The sequence below is a fragment of the Hakea prostrata genome, chromosome 6, assembly GCF_041222555.1.
Source record: "Hakea prostrata isolate BN-2017 chromosome 6, UWA_Hpros_2, whole genome shotgun sequence".
Lineage (NCBI taxonomy): Eukaryota > Viridiplantae > Streptophyta > Magnoliopsida > Proteales > Proteaceae > Hakea > Hakea prostrata.
This window is the reverse complement of record NC_142605.1, coordinates 40038075-40061545: the sequence shown is the minus strand read 5'-3', so window position 1 is coordinate 40061545 and position 23471 is coordinate 40038075. Positions and strand designations below refer to the sequence as shown.

Below are 23471 nucleotides of genomic sequence, written 5' to 3'. Positions count from 1 at the left end.
GATAACCAAGCGGCTATTCACTTAGCCAAGAATAAGGTGTACAATGGTAAAAGGAGGCATATACGCCTTAGACACAATCTTGTGCGACAGTACATAGATGAAGGAATGATAGCTATCGATTATGTGAAGTCAGAAAGGAATCAAGCTGACATGTTCACAAAGGCTATGTCTGTCAAAAACTTGTGTATTGCATCTACAGGAATGGGGTTAATGCCTAATCCTCGGGTCACATGATGGACACCCTACCTATGTGAAGAGGCTAAATACCTGAATTAGGTTCAAGGGGTACAAACGAAGTCATGGGAAGACCGGTTTAGTACTACCATTTATAATTATTCCATTCTAGGGTGTAGATGAAGATAATAGTACTACCACAAGGGTAAGGTTGAGCGAAGCTCTTAATTAGTCTAATCCCAAGGAATGTGGGGGTGTGTTAGTTGTGGTGCACATCAGAGACTAACCTAACTGGATGTAGGTGGTTTGGCCGCTGCCAATGAGAACTTATAGGTGAGTTCTTTAAACATTCATGAATCCAGGATAAGGGACATGGCCGGTTCAAAAGTTCAATGTGTAGTGTAAAAGGTAACTCCAAAAGTCGACCTTTAGGACATGGATGATGGGGCGGTCAGCTACACTAATGAGGAAAGGTTCAAGGAGTCTGACTCTACCCGTACTTTGTAGCGCGACTCATTAGACCTAGTGTAGGTTCAAGTCCGAAAGACACCTACAACGATGTGTCCTTTAGTGTCTAATAAAGTCACAACACAAGTCCTTTTCTTGCAATTTTGAAACTTGTGGGGGATTGTTAGGTTTTTTATTAAAATCTATATTATCTATATATTAAGTTTCCAAATTAGTTTTTGCATTTCTTTTATTTAATTGTTTTGTTTGTGTGTGGGACCCTTGAGGTAAGGGTGGTAATGAGGCACCATGAGGTAAGGGTGGTAATGAGGCACCATGAGTAAAGAAGGCCCTTCATGACCATGGTTAAAGGAGGCCCTTCATGACTTCGGTTATGAGGCTCTTCATGACATTGGTCATGGGTCTTAAAGGTCTTGATCATGGTGATGAGGTGGGCTAACTTGAATGGTGGAATTACTCAAATTCTAACTCTTGACCTTTATTTCTCATTTCAACTTCATGACCATTCATGGCCATTACCATGAGTGGGGGTTAAGGTCTTTGAATGGGTTAAAGCCTATTCATTCCAAAGAAGTGAATATGAGAGTTACTTCCCCAAGTAGTGGGGAGGTTAGGTCAAGGGGGTTTATTCACATTAGTGGAGGAGGGACAAACCATTGATTCTCCATTAGTGGAGAATTGATTCTCCCCTTGTGAGGAGGTGTGGTTTGGGCCTATATAAACCCAACCCTTCCTTGCATATTGTGTGCAAATAGTGACACTCCTCACTCACATTATTTGTTTTACAAAGTTCATTTCTTTCTTGAGTTGTCTAAGTGTTGTGCTCTAGCTTTTGGCTCCTTGAAGGGACTGGAAGAACTACCTCATCTTCTAGTTGGAGGTTGCTTTATCTTGGAGGTGGTGGTGCGAAGAACCCTTGGTAGTAGGGTGCATCAATTACCTTAAAGACAGCATCAAGGTGTGACTCAACCTCATCGATCGGTGGTTCGTTCAGTTGCAACTACAAGCTCTTCGGATTTGCTAAAGATCTTCATCTCTCAATTGTATTGCAATTTCTTTTTGTGTGTTTGAAGAATTGTAATACAATTACCCAACAAATTATTTATTCATCCAAAAAAAAATATTGAGATATCGCTTTCTATGATTTTCTATGAAGAACATGGTCCCTGCACATGCATGGGCCCAATAAGGGGGGTGCCAGAGGAATCTTGAGGATAGAATTTCTAGCTTTCAAGTGGGCAATGAAATTATTTTGCAAAAATAATAATAATAATAAAATAAAAAATAAGCAAGCGCTTATCTGTTAAAATTCTCGTTCTTTCAGAAATCTATTAAGCATGGAAGAGTTTAATTCCCCTTTTTCTTCATGTCCAAGCATCATTGCGATGGTAGCTTCTCTCTAGAGGTAATCTTCCTTTTGAATCACCTTCATAAACTCTTGAATAATCTTTTGAACCAATGCTTGCCATTTCAAATGCAATCCAGAGAAACAATATTTCAAACATCAGAGTGCAAAAAACTGTTAATGCCACAGGTTCAAGATCACCTCTAATTTAATATGTTCAATCACTTTCCCAGGAAGCAAGCATCCATTGAAATTTGAGGGTTGTATCCTGACATGACATAAAGGTCCCGGAGCAACTGATACAGAAAAAACCAGTAATCTAGATGAGAAAAGGAAACTCAAATTCCATATAATACTAACATTACTAGAGAACAAAATGCCCATCATTCGCTGACAAGTACAACAAAACACTAGAACCATCATTATAAAGTTCAGTACCTTGACATGGGAGTAAGACAAAGAGAAGTACATTAACACATAGCCATTACCGTAAAGCACAATACCTTCACATGGGACACGAACAAAGAACAAGTCATCTGGAGAACTTATTACCAAGGTGGATCTATAATCAGGCCGAATCTTGTCTATCTCACTGCTTTCAATCATCATTTCCTACACCAGTAGGTAAAACTCAAGCATCCACTTAAACAAAATCATAAGATTTGAAAGAACTCCAGATCAACAAAAATGAAACATATGGAAATCTAATGCACACCTTGACCTTTAAAGTCATTCTATCCGATGAGAGCTCAAACTTCACTTTGTCAACAGAGATAACTGATCTTCTTTGTATGACTAGTTTGACCAGAACTTCAGGAACATCTTTGAATGGCATACGATTGTTGTATGCATCAAAACAAGCAACAGAGAGTGGTGGAAGAAATGAACCAACACTGTCAAATAGATAATATTTATCAATAAGAGGAAAAATGTGTAATTAACAGAAGTACGCAATTACTGAGGTAAAATATGACAATCGGGTGTCACCTACTCAGCCAGACGAACTCTTGGGGCTAAGTGACACCAGCCAAGGCAATGACTAACTGGGAAGTGCCTCTACTGTCATTTTTGGCTAGATTACAGCAAAGCCACAAGTTGTTTGTCCATAGGCACCACCCTACCCATTCAATCAGTCAAATTGTTTAGTCTAGTACAACGTATGTGCACCACAAACATGTCTTATATAGTGTATGTACTGGGGGGGAATTTGGAAAAGTGTTAGTGAAGTATGAAGTATAGTTGTCAAGCTGTCCCCTAGGCATCTAGGCACTTCTTGTCACCTAGCGGCTGCCTTGCCACCTTGGTTGATGCCACCTTCATCCTTCCCCATCTTGGATACCTTGCTCAACTAGGCACCATGACAGCTACGGTATAAGGACACTATAAGGAGACGGGACGAATATATTTGTGAACTTTTAAATGGAGAAAACTCAGGCATGACTGAACCGGTTAGCCGCAATAGTCATCAAAACACTAAAAACCATTGGTATGTAAAAAGTGTTCATGCAACAAAGATAAAGAAGCTTCACAAAAGATGAAAACAATGAAGTCACCAGGTCCAATGAGATCCTAATAGAAGTGTGGGAAGTCCTAAGAAATATGTGGAGTAAACGGTTAACCTAGTTATTAAATAAGGCAATAACCACAAAGAAAATGCCAAACAATTGCATAGGAAGAGCTTTGTAGTTATGGTCTACAAAAGATAAGGATGATATCCAAGGTACAATAACTACAGAAGCATAAAATTAATGATTTACAAATCGTTGGAAGAAGGTTATTGAAGCTTGTCTGAGAAAAGAGACTTAATCTCAAAGAATCAACTTGATTTTATGCCACGAAGATCCATGATGGAAGCTATCTACCTGATAAGGATGTTAGACTCCAAAACCCTGTAACCAACCCAAGAATTGAGAAAGAACAAGAAGACGACAAAAAGGAAAGGGACAAGGAGTTGCATAAGCCAAAGGAGCAGCCTGCGATTAGGTTGATCACTCTCCTAATTGCATGCCTCTAACTTATCAAGTTCAAAACCAAACAAAAGGACAAGCCTGCACCTTAACTCATGACAACAGCAAAATTACAAAGAGAAATAGACCTAAACAATTAAAGAAACACAAGGACCAAAAGGCCTTTTGCTGTCACCACTGGAACAAGAAGATTCTGCCATCGCAAGACTTCAATACTTCCCCTCAAAGCTGGAACATAAAAGTCACCCATGCTCAACTTGGTACAATTATATGAAAACTAGGAGCAAACAGCTCTCGGTAAGCATGTCTGCCAACTAATCTGAAGAGGACACAAAGGGAGTGACAATCAGCTTTCTTAACACATCTCTGACAATGTGGCAATCTACCTCTATATGTTTGGTGTGCTCAACTGCTCATGGAACACAGGATTACTTGCAACATGGGTAGCAACCATGATATAAATTTCAATAGAAACCACCAAACTTTCAATCTAAATTTCAGTTTTTGAAAAAATAAGATGAAACCTGGGTGGAATAAAAAGAAGTACCAGATTTTGACTTAAACGGTCAAAATTTCAACCGATATGGGTCGAAACACCAAAACCTGCAAGATTCCTCAAGTTTTGATAGATTCTGCCAGATTTCACCCTTTGAGTTTCAAACCCAAACCATTTTTTTTGGGCTTATTTTTTTATTTCAACCTATTTTTCACCCTGAATCAGTAACTCCTTTGCCTTCAATGACACCATTTGCTCCTCCTTTGGGGATTTTGGAAGATTCTTGCAACATTTGTTTCAAACTTCCCCTTTTTTTAAAAAAAAAATTTGCTTTGTTGATGGCTTAAGCGGTCTCATACGGAGTATATTCCCTAAGGACACATTTCCTAGGATGGGATATCTACATTATGTTGATGATCCCACCAACAGAAACATAGTTAATTAATTCTTGGACAACGTTAGGCATAACATGTCATAGGAAGCTTTCATCCAATATTCATACACTACTATAGATTGGGGATGGATCCACCACTTCTAACCAGGGACTCAACTTTGAACCAAAGCCTGGGACTTTGTTTTTGGTTATTGGATTCTGTTGTACATGTAATTTTCTATCCAAAAAAAATATTTATTTTTTGGTTTGTCTATCAAACAATTCCTGTATGCAATACAATTCGTTCCATTTTACAAAGTTTGTATGTCTCGGAACCTCTCATGTGTTAGTATACTTAAATGATAACTTTTTCGGTGGGGTTTCTTGGCAATATACCAGTTCCATTGAGTTCATTATGTTATTAATAGGTAGGAGGCAAGAAATCAGATAAAAAACACATCGTATAAGGGTTGAAACCTACTGTTAAAGCTTAGGTCAAAATGTTCCAAGTTTTGATCGAAACCTACTGTTGAAACCAGCATACCTCGGTTTCTGGCCTGGTCAAAACTGGCCTTGAAACCAAGATGCCAATCCTTGGCAGCAACTTGATTGTCACAGAACATTTTCGTAGGAGAATCTATAGAAAACCCCAACTCAAGAAGCAATGAGCTAAGCCACATGAGTTCAGCAGCAGTATGGGCCATGGCTTTATACTCAACTTCAACACTAGACCTTGCAATAGTACTCTACTTTTCACACTGCCACGTGATTAAGTTTTCTCCAACATCCATACAATATCAAGTAGTAGATCGTCGGCACCACTAAATCCTACCCAAAGCTACTAGATCCATATGTTTTTAGGGACCATAAATTAGCAACTAGCCTGGAGAACACTTAAGATATTGAAGCACACAGATGGGAGCATTCCACTGAGCTTTCCTAGGAGACTGCATAAACTAACTCAAAACTCCAACAGCATAGGTGACATCAGCTCTTGTAATAGTAAGATAAATCAGCTTCCCAATCAGTCTCATGTAACGATGGACACCATCCAATAGTTCTCCATCATCAATCCCAAACTTCTGGTGAGGGTTTTGTGGAATATCCACTGCCTTTGAAGCAAGCATCCTCATGTCATTTAAAAGCTCCAACACATATTTGCATTGAGATAGGCTAATTCCTTTCTTGCTGCGAACTACCTCAACAACAACAACAACAACAATAAGCCTTGTCCTAACTAAATGGGGTCAGCTACATGGATTCTTGCCTTCCAATCAATTTTGCTTGAGGTCATGCTAGATACAAGGCCTAAGCTATGCATATCATTTCTCCCCACTTATCTTAAGGTTATCATAGGTCTACCCCTAGCTTTTCTAGTTCCTTCAATCTGGATTATATAACTTCTCCTTATACGGGCATTTATAGGTCTCTGTTGAACATGGTTGTGCCACCTCAAACGATTTTCCCGAAGCTTATCGCTTATGGGAGCAACTCCCAAACCAACTCTAATATGATCATTCATTATCCTATCCTTCCTAGTTTTGCCACTCATCCATCTTAGCATCCTCATTTCTACTACACTGAGTTATCTAAATGATTCTTTTTGACGGCCCAACACTCTGCACCGTAGATCATAGTTGGTCGAACGACAATCCTATAGAACTTTCCTTTAAGCTTTAATGGAATACATCGATCACACAAGACCCCGGATGTACCTTTCCATTTCACCTACCCTATTATAATTCTTTGGGAAACATCATCCTCTATATCACCTCTTTTATTTATAATTGAACCTAGGTACCTAAAAGAATCACTCTGAGGAATCTCCTTATCATCAAGTTTCATCATCTCATCATCTCATCATCTGTCCGATCATGACTAAAGTTACAAACTAGATATTCTGCCTTTGTTCTACTTAATTTAAAGTCTCCTGATTCCAAAGTTGTTATCCATGATTCTAACTTGGTATTAATCCCCACTTGAGTTTCATCTATCAACACAATATCATCAACAAAAAGCATACACCAAGGGACCTCATCTTGAATGTCTTTGGTTAATTAATCGATTACAAGTGCAAATAAATATGGCCTTAAAGGTGATCCTTGATGTAGCCCAACTGTAATTGGGAATTCATTACTTTGTCCCCCCACTATTCTTACACTTGTCATTGAACCATCATACATATCATTAACTATGTTTACATATTTACTTGCAACACTTCTTTTCTCTAGTACTTGCCAAATTAACACTTTAGGAACTCTATCATAAGCTTTTTCTAGGTGTAAAAATACCATATGAAGGTCTTTCCTACACTCTCTATACCTTTCCATAAAATGGAAACTACCTCTATCCCAAGAAATAGTGAAGATCCCCTAGGTCCTTAGTTTGAAATGTATATGTAGTTTGGTCTTCGCCTCTTCAATGTCAGCTTTTTCATTTCTAGAGAAAATTATATCATCCATATACACAACAATGATGACAACCTTGTCCCCTTGATGGCAAAAGAATATTGAGTTATAGTTATCTGAAACTAGTGAATTCCATTTTTTCATTTTACCTTTTTTCCCTCATAATTCTTTCTCTCATGCATTCCTCCTACATTCCTTACCTTTTGTGAGGGCCTCAGTTCTCCCCCAGCTTTGTTTTGGAAGGACCCAAGTACTTGATCCCATTTAGGTCAGATAAGGATAAAAACATGTTTATATCAAAAGAACATGGTTTGGGCGAGAGGGGATGTATTAAGAGGTATGCTGGTGTGTTTTTCAGCATTGAAAATTTACAAAAGGTAAGGTAAAGAGGCTAGGAGCAACCTAATTAAGTCTGGATCATTTTGTCCATGGGTAACCCCAAGGGTCTACCTAGATGACAACCAGGATACTGGTTACTCACCCTAATGCTTAGTACCTCACAGGTGATTTGATAACATTGGCCAAGTATAATTGTATTCAAATGTTGCAATTTACCAAACAATTTTAACTCTTGATGAATTTTCCACGGATAATTTTTTATTTTTTAAAAAGAAAAAAATTGTGTAGTGATGATATACATAGTTTGTCATATTCATACCTCAAATTCTGTGAAAGGAACCTTTCAACATTTACAAGTTCCCATTTCCCAACCACAGAAGATGGTTTCACAGTAACCTTTTCTTCACACTGTTTATCACCATAACCAGGAAAGTTCTGAAAAACAAAAAATTCCAAAGCAGAAAAAAATATATAAGGAAATATTTTATAAAGCAACCAGACACAAAAAATCCAAAACACATGGCAGTTTTGCTTAGTACTTACAGCAGAAAAAGAAAATCTGTAGACACCAGCTCTTTGAAAAACAGGAAGTTTTTTCTCAAGCGAAAAGATATATAAGCCATGAAATCCTCTCCATGATGAAGACTTCACTCTTTGAGCATAAATATGTTCACCGGCTTCAGATCCTTGTCCATCACAAGAAAACTGAATTTCCATACACATCTCTTGATCAACCTTCACAATATCTTTTTGATCTAGAGTTTTTGAGGCACTCGAAGAGGAAACATTAGCAGGCCTAATGACGGCAACAATTTTTTGTGGAGGAACATCTCCAGCACACACTGGATCACCAACAGGTAATGCCTACAACATTGATATGACATTTTACCATTAAATAGGATGACTAGAGGGAGATCATGAGATATCACAACAACAAATAACACATACAAAGTGGAATAGACTTGAGTCTCATTACCCCATCCAGCTCCAACTGCTGACAATGTTGAGCATTAAGTATATCAATTGTTGAAGGAGCTTTCTGACGCCGTTTCTCAATGTGAAAATTCCACTCAGCATCATTTATTGCTTCAAACTATTGTAAACTATTTAGAAGAAACCTATGCAAAATCATCAAAATGGAGAAGAGAATCGGGCCAATAGATACAAGCATTACCTTCCCAGCATCAATCACATTAACAGGAATGGAAATGGAGCCACGAACATCTAAGCTGGCAAATCCATCATTTACAGAAAGAAAGCTCCCTTTATCATCTGGGACATGAAGTGGCCTGTAAGGATAGCAGGCACAGGCAATGAGGGGGATAAGTGAAGCAAAAGTGAAAGTTATAGAATAGTAACTCCTAAGAAATCAAGTTCAAGCAATAGCCTACCTGCAAATAAGGCGAGCTTCCCCTATCAACATTAAAGAAAATAGGATTATTAAACATCATCACCATTAGTTTATCTTTGAGAAAATAATGCGCCATAATTTCATAGATCCCGAAAAACACCCCTTATATAAGCCATACATGCAGTGCACACTTCAAATACATAGTTCATCTAAGAACAAAGAAAAAATGTTTTATCCGTATGATGACAGACATCACACTGACAACAATGTCTGACCACATGTTTCGCACAAACACGCACAATCACAAAAGTTAATGTGCCTTTACTTATTAAAAGAAGTTACTTACCACCCACATCTCCTTGAAATCCTTCAAGCAAGATATATTCCAGGGTTGCATATACATTGTTTTTATGGCACCCAGTTGCTGCCCCTTTAAGAATTTTCACCTTCTGGCCAGATCTCCAAGATGCCCCTTTCCTTCTCATTACCTTATGTACCCTAACAACTAAATGTCAAAGAGGGTTGGAAATCAACATTATAGCAAGCAAATTCAAAGAATATCCATAATAATTTGATACCATATGTTTTGCAAATCAGATAGAATTTCATGAAAGTAATAAAAGATACTTCATAAAGTGCAAAAATGTTTAAATACAAATGTAGAATTAATTTAAAGCACCAAATAAACATACCATCAGATGATATACCAAGTCCCTTCTTGTTGCTAGGGTTTACAATAAGAACAGGCTCATCATCCCCACCATCTATTTCCTCATCATATCCATCGTGCATTTCAAGTACCCAATCCTGATATTCTTTTTCAAGTTGTAAGAGACTCAGTGGCTTTGGACCTCTAAAGATTTCAACATGTGTATCTACATCTCACATAATTTTTGCATGATTATGAATGGGCAGATCGAGGGATACCTCAAAGAGAAATTAGAAAAAATAATATATGGATACCAGCATTGACTGTTACCATTCTCTTTCTCAGGGTGTCTGTTCCCAAAATTTTTCAAAGAAGTAGTATATGGATGATGATGTGCAAGGTCAGTCTGCAAAAGTTTCAAGTCTATCAAATGCAAATGCACATATTCTTTCTTAATTACACAAAGAGGAGTTATTCACACAACAATTAAAAGGGGACGTTTCTGCAATTCACAAAATTAATCTGAGACAACCAATTTAATATTTATTTAATACAAACCATATGAGTGCTCAGTAAGTCTAAAGTACTGGTAACATGTATCGACATTCATGGAATGTGTGCTAATACAAGAGGGGGTATTTAGTTGAATTAGAACTGAAATTAATGTGGCTAATCTACAAGAAGTCCTCTCTATCCAGCAGTTAGAATGGAAATATCATCCATCCACTAGGCAAAACAGATGTTTTGCGACAGTACAAAAACAGCAGATCATTCTGAAAACAACAATTCCCCCAAATAAACTCATTCTAATATACCTACCCAACTAAAAGTAGCTGAAAGAACAGCTGCAGTTCAAGAATGAGGTAGAGGATGTCTTTTGAACAAAATAAGAGAAATTAACCAAGAGGAGAATCAGGCAGTTAGCTTCAGCAAGGCATTGGTTTTGCTTCATCATCCTAATCAAAGAAGTTCCACAACAAGAAACTTAGTTGTACGACTGGAAGAGTGATGTGGGACAGAGAGGTTCTACTAGGAATGGTTTGAAACATGAATCCCTCTGACCCAGAAAATGAAGTTTAAGGGTGAAACGAGGACCAGTTTTGATGGCAGATGAAGATGAGTGTTGATAAGGAATGGTTAGGGTGGTGTTTGACGAACTCTTCAATGCAAGTTAATGATTGAAATGCAGCTGTTTCAGGAGTTAGGGAATTAAATGTGATAGGAGGAGGAGGTGGCAAGTATAAGGGAAAAGAGAATCTAAGATTATTCAACACTGGTCCTATTCTACTTTGGGCTAGAATATGATTTAGGTTTGGGTTGTTCGAGTCATGTATTAAGGGTACTACGGGAATAAGCCAAGTTACTTTTCACCTCCCTAGGAAATTTGATGTAATTCCATATCTTTTTGGTTAGTGAATATTAGAAGGTGTGGATGATGAACATCAAGACATAGAAAGGGGGGGGTGGGGAAGCAGACCTGAAACAGCGATAAGAATAGTGAACCCTGCCTAAAAATATAACTTTTTCATGTACTTTCTCGATGTCTGATTTAAGCCAACTCTTATATGTACCTACTCCAAGAAGTACACAACATTTCCACATTAACATCACAATCACACCCCCCCCCAGAAGCCACTACTAATTTAGATTCAGAGCATCCATTTCGAGCTATTTATGGAAACTTCCAATGAAGTTGCATTGCTAGCCAGCATTGACTTGATTTGGAAAGGCATCTGTTTTGATGTTTCCTCTAGACTCCAACCTATCCCCCATCCCCCGGTTGTGGCCACCCCAAGGAACAGGCTCATTGTTGTTATCTAGGGTCTTGATTCCTCTTTTCGGCCTCCCTCTTGCAGGCGGATTCCCCCCCCCGGTTTCTTCTTGCTGTTTAATATATTTCTTCATTCATTCAAAAAAAAATTATGCCTACCGGAATCTGGGTTGTTAAGTAGTTTTAGTTTTCTGATGATGATCCACAGTCAACATGGCAAGGCCACCATGGCATTGGAGAAGGTTAGAATAACTAAGATAACAGCTAAAAGGTGCCCACATATGCATCCACAGCAATCAAGGAGCTTGAATGCCTAGGTGTCACCATGGCACCACGCCTAGGCAACATCTTTATAACTATGAATGATCTATTGATAAGCATTCATTAGTCCCCTTTTAATATCCACTGTTTGTTATTTATAATGTGGTGAGCTAACTCCTACAACAATATTCTTATGCTATAAATAATTAACCTTACTCCCCCCTCCCCCCAAAAAAAAAAAAACGAAAGATAGAGAGACTTACCTTTGAAGGTGTAGGACTAAAACCAGCATCTGTCTCTGAAACAATTCCCCAGAAACATAATAATGACTATAAGATGCATAGTTGACAAGGACTTCAACCTTCAAGTAATACAAAGAAACATTGATATTGTCAGCAATCACTTTACCCACAAAACACTTCACTCTCATGCAACATCTCTTCAATAGCTGTGCCTTGTCTCCTTTCTTCAGCTTAGGCTCCATAAAAGGAAGCTTACCCTGTTATGAAGATGCAAATAATATAAATAATCTTCAGGAACTGTTTTCCCAAAGACAAAAATGCATCTAGTCCTGGCAAGCTAAATTCAAAAAGAAAGAAACAAATATGATTTGTGTATGCTAAAGCTAGTTTTTTAGCTCTTGCATCTCTCTCATTTGGCTCAAGCGGAATCTCCATAGATGGATAACCAAATTCCAGATCCTCAGATCAAATTTGGAAGGCCATTTGTAAAAATATCAACACCAAGCTTTCTTTGCTTCCTCACAAACCCCTTGTAGAACCCCCCCCCCACCTGCACACACACGGAACAGGCATATTGTTGCTACCTGGGGCTTAGATTTATCCCCTGATTGTCCAGAGCTGACACTGCACCCCCCCACCCCACCCTCTCATTTCCCGCTTGTACTTTTATTTCTCTCTTTGGGTAATATGTTATTTATTCATCCCAAAAAAAATACTGTATACTGAAGGATCAAACATTCAATAAAATGGATAGTATCAAATTAAAGAACAATGTCTGGTTCTACAATTGTCCACAGGGGAAAAAAGCCAAATTGCCATAAAAAAAGAATGATATCAAGCCATTCTATTTCAAGATTATATTATCACGATAAAACAGTTCAAAGGTAAACTAGAAAAATTGTATAACAAGCTGTCCTGTTAAACGAATAATATCGTGCTTGCCGAACTACGAACTCTTAAACTAATCAACCACACAAAATAAACTGAAAAGCGATAGCATAGCCAGATAGAACCAGAATTTGATGAAAAAGAGCATCCCAGTGCATGAGACTTCCCTTACTGCAGAGTCTGGAGGGAAAATGTAAGCAGCCTTACCCCCACAGTTCCAGTACTTTATACCCACAACCTGATGGTTGCAATAGTAACTTAACCATTGTGCCGAGGCTTGCCCACTATAGAGTCAGAATTTCAAGATAATGTATAAACAGAACCAATGGGTAACACTGCAATAAGATAGGGAATGCTGAATGAGATGGTTCAACAATGTGCAATGAAGACTAAAGACTACCAGGTGACGAGGAACAGTATTGGCCTAATTTGATGAGTTGAAGTTACAATCCAAACTCCAAACTAACTTGCATAAAAATGTTGAGGAAAGATCTGAATGCTTATGATTAACAGCAGATATGAAAATCAAAAATTTGGTAGAAGTGTGGAGCGTAAAAGCCAACCCTATCAGGTCTTTGGTTCATGCTTCCTGGTTCTCATCTTCCCTCTCCCAACCCCCAACCCCCCAACACAAAAACAAACAAACAAACAAAAAAAGAGAGAGAAAGAAAACAGAATGGGTACTTCATACTTGTTTAGAAGTCAAATTGAAGTGGAATGTTGGAGAACGATAGATGTAATTTGACCCAGGACCAAGAAGTTGAGGTTTCTTTTAAAAATATATCGGAAAGAAAGGGATTTCATACTGTATACAGACCTACAATTAGCTATGCAAAAAGAATTGGCAGATCTTACCAAAAAGTTGCCACTCAAATTTCAGAGTTGTTTATCTGACTGGATTGTTGACAATCAGATGCCCAAAGTATTGGTTTCTCCTTTGCCTCTGAACCATGGGAAAAATTTCGGTCAAAATTACCGAAATATCCACAAAATTTGAAAACGAAACTCCAAGAATTTCCCTAAAAATCAAAGTTTCAACCGACCATTTCGCAAGTTTCGACAGAGATTTCGCAGGTTTCAACACTATAATTTTTTTCCCTCGGTTTTTGTTAATTTCTATCACATTTTCACCTAATTTCCACAACTACTTTGCCTTCAAACACCTTTTAAGCCGCAACAGCTATTCATGGGCCTAAAAGCCCAAACTACAAACGAAACTCATAGGCAACAGAATGTGAAGCATGAGCCATACCCAACAGTTCCAAACTTTCATTTTTTTCATTTTTGTTTTCTTCAAGCCATAAATGATCTTGTATTGCTTTGAAAATATATTTTTTTTAATTTTTTTTTATCTTAAAAACTATTTTCTAAAATTTAAAAATACATATGTATACATGATATATGGGCTTGAACTTAATACATGTAAGACACCACCACTTGATCTAGTTGGTCATTGTATTTTGTTGACTTGTTGATATATAACCATTCTATCAAATAATTCATATATGCAGATAATTCTATGTATGCAATACAGTTTGTACTTGTCGAAACTAATCATTTGTTAGTATACTTCAATAATAACTTTTGAGTGGTCTTTTTGGGGCAAAATACTAGTTCAATTGTGTTTATTATGCTTCAAATAGGTAGAACGTAAGAAATCAGATGAAATGGAAGTCATATAAAGCCGAAACCTAAGGTCAAAATTTTAAAAAAAAAATACTTGGTTTCCACCGAAATTTCAGTTGAAACCTGAAATTTTCGGTTTTTTCCTGGGCTGAAACTTAGGTTTCGACCAAAATTTTCTCCATGCTCTAACAACCTTACAGGCAAGTTCATGACAGCCCTAAAATGTGCTGTTATTCTTTTCCAGCCAATATAATTGAAATCATGCTTAGTGCTTTATTGCAGCTTCCATAAAAGTAAAAGACAGTCACATACTGATATTCAAGTTATTTTCCACCTACTCATTCTATTTTGATGCTTTACTCTCTCAGGTTAAACATCAAAAGTACCATTAGTTGGTGTATATTAAACTGATTGGTTTAAATTCGACAATAATTTTCATAGAAAATATTAATTGTGCCATTAATTCCAAAAGCAGATTTTTTTTTTTTAATGTTAAAAAACAAAAATTATTAAACTGATTGGTTTGACTTCCAAAATCATTTTCAACAGAAAATACTAATTGTGCCATTAATTCCAAAAGCAGATTTTTCTTCAATGGTTTCAAAAAAAAAAAACACACACACACACACACTCTACATTGAAAGTTTGGTTTTTTTTTTTTAATTCTTTTAATTACCTGATTGTACAGCCAACTCAACTTCAAAATCCAAGTTTCTTCTCTATTCCAACAATTCTCAAAATCCAATGTCTCCAAAGATTTTTTTTTTCTGAGCAAGACAAATTTTCATTACAATGGTGCTCAAAATTGTTGGGGTAAGGCTGCATATGAAAATTCAGCCCTCAGACTCTGCTTGTGTGGAAGTCTTCAGCACCGGATTTGCCCTTTTTTAGTGTTCAAAGTTGAACTCACATGACTACTGAGTACTGATTACAAGAATAAACATCTAAAAAAGTTGGACAGCAGAAACTTGAGATAAATATCCAGAACAGTGTGGAAATATTATTCAACTGACCCAGCGAGCATCTGGAAGTAGACGCCCTAACCGACGAACAGATACCCGACAAAAAGTATCAAAATCCTCTGCATTTCCATACTCTTGGCCCAGCTTTTCCAGGATCCTGTTGATGTTCTCTTTGCCCTATAATAATTAATTTTTAAACATAAACAATTGAAAGCTATACTAGGAATTTTTAAACATAAACAATTGGAAGCTATACTGGGTACCTTTTAATAAACAACAAAGGGTGATAAAAATGCAGCATCATTCAACATCAATGTTACCCATAATCCTAGTAGTGCTTATTCCAACCATTCAACTCAGTACATACCTCAACAATTGGGAAGTAGACACACCTCAAGCGCGCATTAGCTTCTGGCAAGGTCCTTGAACCTTTAAAAAAGAAAGGAATTGAATAACATTAAAGAAATATAATCTTCACAAAGATCATAACTACGTCTAAGAGTCCAATAAAAATAAAAATAAAAAGTCAAAATTGACACAGAAAAATTGCTCACCAGGAGTTGTTGAAGCAGTGCTGACCTGACTAGTAGAAAAGTGAAGTTGCATGACAAACTCCGGGCCATTACAGGAATGTAAATTGGTTATTGCAACCTCACCGCCCTCTAATTCAGCTAAATCATCCCCATTAACCTAAAGGAAAGGAGAGGGGAAGCATACTTTTGACTTTTAGCTTTATAATACAAAGTATAACTTCTTATCAAGAACAAGGAGATTATCATAGGGTACTGGAAGAAGACAGAATTTCCCATAATAAGATCATCTTAATAATAGCACGTTGTCTACCCATAAAACACACTAATTCATCTCCCCCTACCCCCCCCCCCAACCCAACAAAAAAGGGTTCACATATGAATACCCAGGTCATGAAACTCTCAACTGCACAACTCAAAAACCTTTTTATTGTGAAGAAACATAAAGAATCAAGATTCAGCAAGTCTCTATTTCCCCAGTATAGAGAAGGCGCCCCAGATGAGATATTCATTCCCCAGCTGTCACTGAGAAGAGCTCTAACAGCCTCTCTTGAAGAGCTACAAGGTGATGAAATTTAGTACTCAAGAATTAGAAGTGCCTAAACAGAAGCTTCGCTCAGGAGTAACTTAAAAAGTCTCTTACACAACAAACATCCATCATTCCTTACATTTAAAATTATTACAATAATAATAGTAATAATAATTGTCAAGTTATCTAGGACAGACTCAGTGCTAACAGACCTGAAACTCAATTGGTCTCAGAGTCTTCCCAGTAGCAGACATTTCATCACACTGCAAAGAACCAAACAAATTGTAAGAGCAACGGTATTGTTAGATCTATTGGACAATTCAACCACCAAGGCAACCTTGATGGAGAAGAGGAAAAGGTAACTTCAACAAACTTAAAGAAGAGATTAAATTCCATTGTGTACTATGATGGTTCAAAAAGGAGAGTGCAAGTGTGTGATAGCATGGAATGGGAGTGCATCTAAGAAAAGTACTACACTTTATACACGCACAAACACTCTCATGCAACCCTTGCAATCTTACTCGGGGTGGAAGGAGGATACACTGACAAGAGCAGATACTTTTACAACAAAACTTATTCAAAACACACCAACTCCTCAGCACCACTGATACACCAATTCTCAGGGATCACTCCTGTATGCTAGCACTCATGCAACCATAAATAACCATTGGGTCAAAGGTTGTCGATGCAATCTTACTTGGACGGAAGGAGAAAGTTAAAAACATTTACTTTTATAAAATTTTAAAAAAAAATCCAATAAGAAATAAAGACAGGTTAAAACTTTATTTAAACTTTTTTTGGGCCCAACCATTCAAGCATAGCAAAGTGAGCAACTCCTCGTTCCAAATAGCTTTTTCATACACATAAAGCAGGTTTCCAAACCCTCTATAATTATCTATGAACATTAATCATGTAACTTGAAGCTCAACAACCTGAATATAGGGGAAATATATGTCCTTTAGTCTGCATTGAAGTTTAAATGCATCCAAGCTTCTTATCTTCGGCTGAAAAATTTCAACCTGCCATGCATTGAGAATAAAAAATTCAGAGTAGCATTGCAAGATGATGAAACCTCAAAATAATTGAGATACAAACTAAATGGAAAAATAGATTCGAGGATTTAAGCCAAAATTATATGTTGCATTCACATCATCATTCAGAAGCTGTGAAGCAGAAAGGGAACCATCAAGAAAGCACCACAGGAATTTAAAGATCCATTATCCACTTTGCACAAAATCATCACAACGGATATCCATATTCTATAAATAAATCGACATCCCTTGGCATGTATATTGAATTGCTGAAGATAGGTCCATGGAGCCGAAAGAAAATAGAGGTGGGTTGACAAAGACCCATGACCACAAATGCAACACCCATAAATAAAAGAGCAAATTACATTGGCACCCCAAAATGGAGGCTTTAAAACACTAACACCCCACTTTCTGTTTAAAAAACACCTAGGTCCTATTCTGTTAGAATGGTTAGTTATCTTATCGCAAAGATTATTATACCCTTCCAATAAATCTTATTCTCATTTACCAAAGAAAGAAGAAAAAAAACATTCTTCCGCCTACGAAGGTCATTTGATGAAGACATTGTTGTTGGATTATTTTTTCCTCCTCAGATTTTGGTAAGGGCATTTTTGGAATTAAAGAAAAATAAACAGTGGGTTAACTGTTTCACTAACAACATGGACTAATGTGTTTAATGAATTGGGGTGTCTATGTTTTTCAAACATAAAGTGGGGTGTCAGTGCTTTACAGCCTCTATTTTGGGGTGCCAGTGCAATTTGCTCTTTTATATACCAATGAGCGATGACCCAACGCATGGGTCCATGATGAAAGGGAAATTATTTTTGGACTGATATAATAAACCTCTATAGTAAACAAGTATCAATAGGACAAATAATTTACAAATTTTTTTAGGACCATGCTTGAGCACATGATGTATAAATCAAGTTCTATTTCTCACAATTACCAAAAAATAGAAGTTCTATATCTTGCAACTCTCCATCTTACAGGCAGATGGTAGTGTGCAACAATATTGAGGGGGGAAATCCGTAAGAGACTTATGTGACAAAATAAAGGGTACTCTTTTCCTTTAAGTGGAAATCATTTACTTTAATAAATAAATGGCTAAAACCATTATTACTTCTTGGTGTAGAACCCTTTCCATAGATATATGAGAATCAAACACATTATTATTAAAATTTGAATTATAAAAACTCTTCAAGAAAAGGCAAACATCAGACTCAGAAGGTAATAAATAAATAAAACAAAGATGCATTGTACAAATAATCATAGAACACCATGAATGCAGTGAACCCCTACAACAGAACCTAGGCAAACCTCCCCACCTTTGCTCAGGCCACAACCACCTCACTAGTAGTCTCAGGCTTACACTAAAATAAGATTTCTGCGAAGAATCAATAATACAAACCTCACCTGTTTTGTAGTTGAACATTAGTTCAACTGTTTTAATTTCTTGTCCAATTTGAGTTAAGGAGTAGATAGGTTAATTAGCTACTATTCCTATTTTTAAATTCTAAGTGTCCAAGTTCAATGTCCATTAAAAGTCCTCATTCTGTTCAAGATCAAGTCACGTTTAAGTTGGTCCTTTAGTCCTATTTTAAGGACTTCACTTGTAACGCTACATACAGACATCAATGGGAAGAACACAGAGAGAATATTTGAGTACTAAAAGGACTTGAAAATAAAGTAACCAGAAAAAGGGGAAAAGAAACTTAACTCCACCTATTTGCATGAAGCATGAATGGACCTAATTACATGTTAATAGACATAATTATCCTAACTTAAATTGACCCAACATAATGCACTACTTAACCAGTTGAGCCATGGTCCAGTTAAATCAAATGAAACACTGGAAATAAACTATTTTCGTACTTAAAATAGGTACCCCCATTATAGGCCCATCTCAGTTTAAAACTCATGGTCAAAGGCCCATAATGCAGACAATCCAACCCTAGGCTTTTCTTTTTCTTTTTTTGGTTGCAGAAATAGCCCATTTTAGCAGTGGATCTGCACCACAGTATCATTGAACTCAGCAGAAAAGAGATGAGGTTTGCCTTGTTGAAAAGACGACCGCTAGAAATCAGAACCACAAGGAAACCAAAATCTGAGGAAAATGAAGCTGAAACTGAGATATCATAGGAGTTCTATAGGATGACTGATGCAGATTTATAACTAATATGGGCTTTTAATTAGTGGTACAAGCCTAGGTATGGGTCATATAAGGGGTTGAACCTTTGTTCCATGGGTTTTACTTGGTAATGGGCTCTCACCATGAGCCTCAAACATATGTACCTTGGAGTGAGTACACAACTTTTTCCTATTTCCTCTAACTACCCATCAGAATTGACAAAAAATCACCAGACCTTCCCCAACACCACTATACCATTCCCTTAAAGGCTCTTTCCCCATCTGATCACTGGGAACCCTAAAACAGCATCTCCCACCTTGACATCTGAATTCTTAGTTTGTTCTGATTTAAAAAATATTGGTTTCTTGGCTCACATTCAGTTGAGGTTAGATAAGCCGTTACATGGTGAAAATCATGGCTTCTAAATCTCAATTCAACAAGACAAAACCGTAATGCAATACCACTTTATACTAGACCTGTAAATGGATAGCCGAAATCCGCCTCCGAATTCGCATTCATATTCGTTTAAGGGTATCCGTATCCGAAAATTTTCTTACCGAGAAATATCCGTATCCGTCCGCTAAGCAACCGAATTCGGATTCGGATAATTGCTTATCGGATCGGATAATATCCGGATAAAAATTTATCCGGATAGAGTAAAGTATTTAACATTTTTTCTTTAAAAATAGATGATAATCGGATTCGGATAGCGGTATTCGGTAATCAGAAATTAGAAATTTATAATAAAAAAAGTAAAAAAGTGACAATTATCAATCAATAATCGGATATTTTATCGGATTAGATTATTATCGGATATCCGATAAAGTTTCGGATTCGAATTCGGATACCTTCTCTAAATTTTTGCCGGATTCGGATAGCGGATTTGCTAATCGGATTCGGATACTGGTGTATCTGAGCCGAATCCGGTCCGTTTACAGGCCTGCTTTATACCAGGTTTTGACATATTCCAGCCATATTTTTGTAATTTCACAAGAACTATGATAAATAAAACAGAAGATACCTTCGTAAAACTTGACCGAGGTGATTCCTTTAGTTCTTCTTCCAAAGCATTCCTTAATCCACCATCAAGTCTCAGAAAAAATAATGCAAACAACATGGCGTAGAAATTAAACCATAAACTTGCAGAGAAAATACTGAAAGGGAAAACCACAAACAATGCACAATTTGAAAAGGAAGCATCCCAGTTTGCAACAGCCAGCAACTCAGAACAGTACATACTCGCCAAGTCTGGTCAGACCTACTAAGGAGCACGTCTCTCTCAAGCCGCAATGTATAAACTTTATTAGACTCTTTCGTCTTCGAAGAGACTAAAGCAGACCTGTAACAGAGCAATTCAATGTGTAATAAGTGGGAACGAATGTGACCATTTTTCTCCAACTGGAACAACATGAAAAATCAAACAAGCAGCATTACCTCCCCAAGTGCATTGATGCAATGGGGCCTCCATATCCAAACATCCCAAAGAAAGGCTGTGCATATAAAAACACGTTCAACCATGGTGAGACCGTAAAACACATACAGGCATGCACTCACAGTGTGTTAAACAACGGGAATCCATAGCCTCGGATACCACAAAGCATAGAGTAAACAAATATAAAATATAAGATTTAAGGGTCAAAAATACATGAGTAGAATATGCTCAGAGCATGAATAGACAAATTGAGATTCAAGAAAAGAAAGGGGAACAATAAGGCCAATATAGATTTCAAAATAATTAAAGACTTTTGCATGCTCCAGCAAAATTCAAGGCCTACTAGTGTAAAGTGTAGTGCAGAGGAACTCAAACAAGGATACACCATTCACAAGATTGAAAATGAAATGAACATAAACAACAGTCTGAATGAACAATAATATCAACCTACAGTACATTTTATGTTTACAAAGAACTCCAAAATGGTGAACCATAGTTAAAAAAGTCCAATGCCTAAACTTTACAAAATAAAGAAGCTCAAAATAGGTGCATGGAAAGAGTAAGCAAGCATAACCATAGCAGGAAGAGGGAAAGGCAAGCAATTACATGGATATACACACCCATTCATGGTATCATCATCGAAAAACATTATCAATTGCATGGTTATACAATGAACGTTACCATCAGGTATGGAGGTTTTCCTCCAACTGCTTGTTCTCTATATTTCCTGTGAAGAGAGGCTCCCATCTTTCCCCTAGAGAATAGAACCCAAATGTGAGAGCAGTAACAATATTGAGTTACAAGATTACTCAAATCAGTAACTTCTCCTACTGTCTTCCTAGCAGCGAAAAAATGGATTATACCTACTTCCACTTACTAATCAAGAGAAGAATTAGACAATTATGAAGATCAATTGAGAAACAATTAATTTGACAACGTTAAAAATTAAATACTTATTTAGCATACCATTTCACAATAGATTTTTCATCACTGCCATCCATTCCAGGACCAGTGTCGAATATCACAATCTTCCGCTCATCAATCGTCACACTACAAAAGAAGTTAACGAGGATGTTACTATTAACTACTGGTAATTGAAGGAAATTTAATGGATCTTTATGCTTATATCATGCATTTGGAGTGTGACAAAAAAAATATGAAATAAATTCATAAGGTAGAAACATAAACACATATATAGAATATGATTGACTCAGTTAAAATCCAGTAAAATTTTCACACATGGTACAACTTGAAATGATAAAATGGGAAACAATTAAAAGACATACGCAATACCTAACCAATCTCCTCTCATTAGGTTCATTTGACCATACCGCTTGCAAAGAGTTGTCCTGTCAGAGGGTACAAAGATTATGAAGGCGTAAGAATAAATGATCAATAAATAAAATTAATAGCCAAGACTTTTGCACAGGAGTATTATAAAGAGATAGCTTACGATTAGGTCCGCAAGAGCAGTCTCAAAGGTGTATTCTTCGGGAAGCTCTTTTAGCAACTCTGTATCTGGTGTCAAATCCCACATGTTCTACGGAAGCGAACAAGATGATAGAGAAGGGGGAAAAATACAGAATGTAAATATAGTTTCAGAATTACCAAATGTTCAAGATGGAACATTATGATTACAAATATCATAAACAAGCAACAGAGTAGTCTCAACTCTCACCTCAAAGGTATCGGCAACTTCATCAACACCGTCCTATGGAAAAATAGTAGAAAAAGAAAAAGAAAAAAACGAGTATCAGCAAAACCCATTACTGTTCAGAAATTAGAAACAGGAAAATGCACATTAACTGAATTCAACTGTAGTCACTGCAGACTTACATGAACCCTTATGATATGACATTTGTGAGGTTTAAAGTGTGTTAGAGGGATTTTCTTTCTAAACTTGAATCCTTCGGAAATATCCTCAACAAAAATATCTTTACTACGCCACAAAACCTTGCGCTTCACCTTATTCTGATCTACGGTACTAATTGTTCTGAAGTATTCGCGTTTAACAGCATCTATGAACTCATCCATGTTCATTTCGTCCCCTGGTTCGTGTAATGTTAACCCCACGCTAACGCCATTTGGCAACAAAAGCTTGAACTTATAAACCTTTTCAGGTTCGTCACGTAATTCAACGATAGGCCTTTTGGAAGGACTCCGATATTCCATGATCGCTGTTCCTTCACCAATCAGAGTTCTACAATAAGAAATTCAAAGAAAACACATGATCATCAACTCCAAATACAATGGCGAGTGAAATTGTGAAGTGTCTCTAAACTAGAGAATAACTCTTGACTTTTTAGTACGAGAAGTTAAAGAGATGATCAAACTGATACCTGTATTCAGAAAAGAGGTGTGATCGCAGTCGTGAACATCAAAATGTGAACGATTTTCATCAGAAAAAAAAACGGAGAGGAAGAGTAACCGAAGCTCACTCTTTTGCGCCGGTTAAGCTCCCGAGAGATTTTAGAAACCGTACCAAAAAAAACAGTGAAAGA

The 23471-nt window shown here is 37.0% G+C and overlaps 1 protein-coding gene across 1 annotated transcript in view; it reads right to left on the bottom strand.

Annotated features, from left to right (window-relative positions):
* The window catches only part of GMI1 (gamma-irradiation and mitomycin c induced 1), a 46795-nt gene extending 23324 nt beyond the window's left edge, over nt 1–23471 (bottom strand). The window contains exons 1-28 of the mRNA XM_089157956.1: nt 23310–23471; nt 22807–23170; nt 22649–22681; nt 22424–22510; nt 22264–22319; nt 21937–22020; nt 21652–21724; nt 20973–21028; nt 20752–20877; nt 20560–20629; nt 17312–17398; nt 16592–16642; nt 15875–16010; nt 15688–15749; nt 15372–15497; nt 12011–12101; nt 11866–11900; nt 9901–9976; nt 9614–9796; nt 9268–9426; nt 8962–8983; nt 8745–8859; nt 8547–8663; nt 8114–8434; nt 7890–8005; nt 2703–2880; nt 2491–2599; nt 2189–2283 (exon numbers count right to left, since the gene is read on the bottom strand). Coding sequence (XP_089014082.1) covers nt 2189–2283; nt 2491–2599; nt 2703–2880; nt 7890–8005; nt 8114–8434; nt 8547–8663; nt 8745–8859; nt 8962–8983; nt 9268–9426; nt 9614–9796; nt 9901–9976; nt 11866–11900; nt 12011–12101; nt 15372–15497; nt 15688–15749; nt 15875–16010; nt 16592–16642; nt 17312–17398; nt 20560–20629; nt 20752–20877; nt 20973–21028; nt 21652–21724; nt 21937–22020; nt 22264–22319; nt 22424–22510; nt 22649–22681; nt 22807–23142 — 3000 coding nt within the window. The 5' untranslated portion in view covers nt 23143–23170; nt 23310–23471. The remainder of the gene's footprint in view (nt 1–2188; nt 2284–2490; nt 2600–2702; nt 2881–7889; nt 8006–8113; nt 8435–8546; nt 8664–8744; nt 8860–8961; nt 8984–9267; nt 9427–9613; nt 9797–9900; nt 9977–11865; nt 11901–12010; nt 12102–15371; nt 15498–15687; nt 15750–15874; nt 16011–16591; nt 16643–17311; nt 17399–20559; nt 20630–20751; nt 20878–20972; nt 21029–21651; nt 21725–21936; nt 22021–22263; nt 22320–22423; nt 22511–22648; nt 22682–22806; nt 23171–23309) is intronic.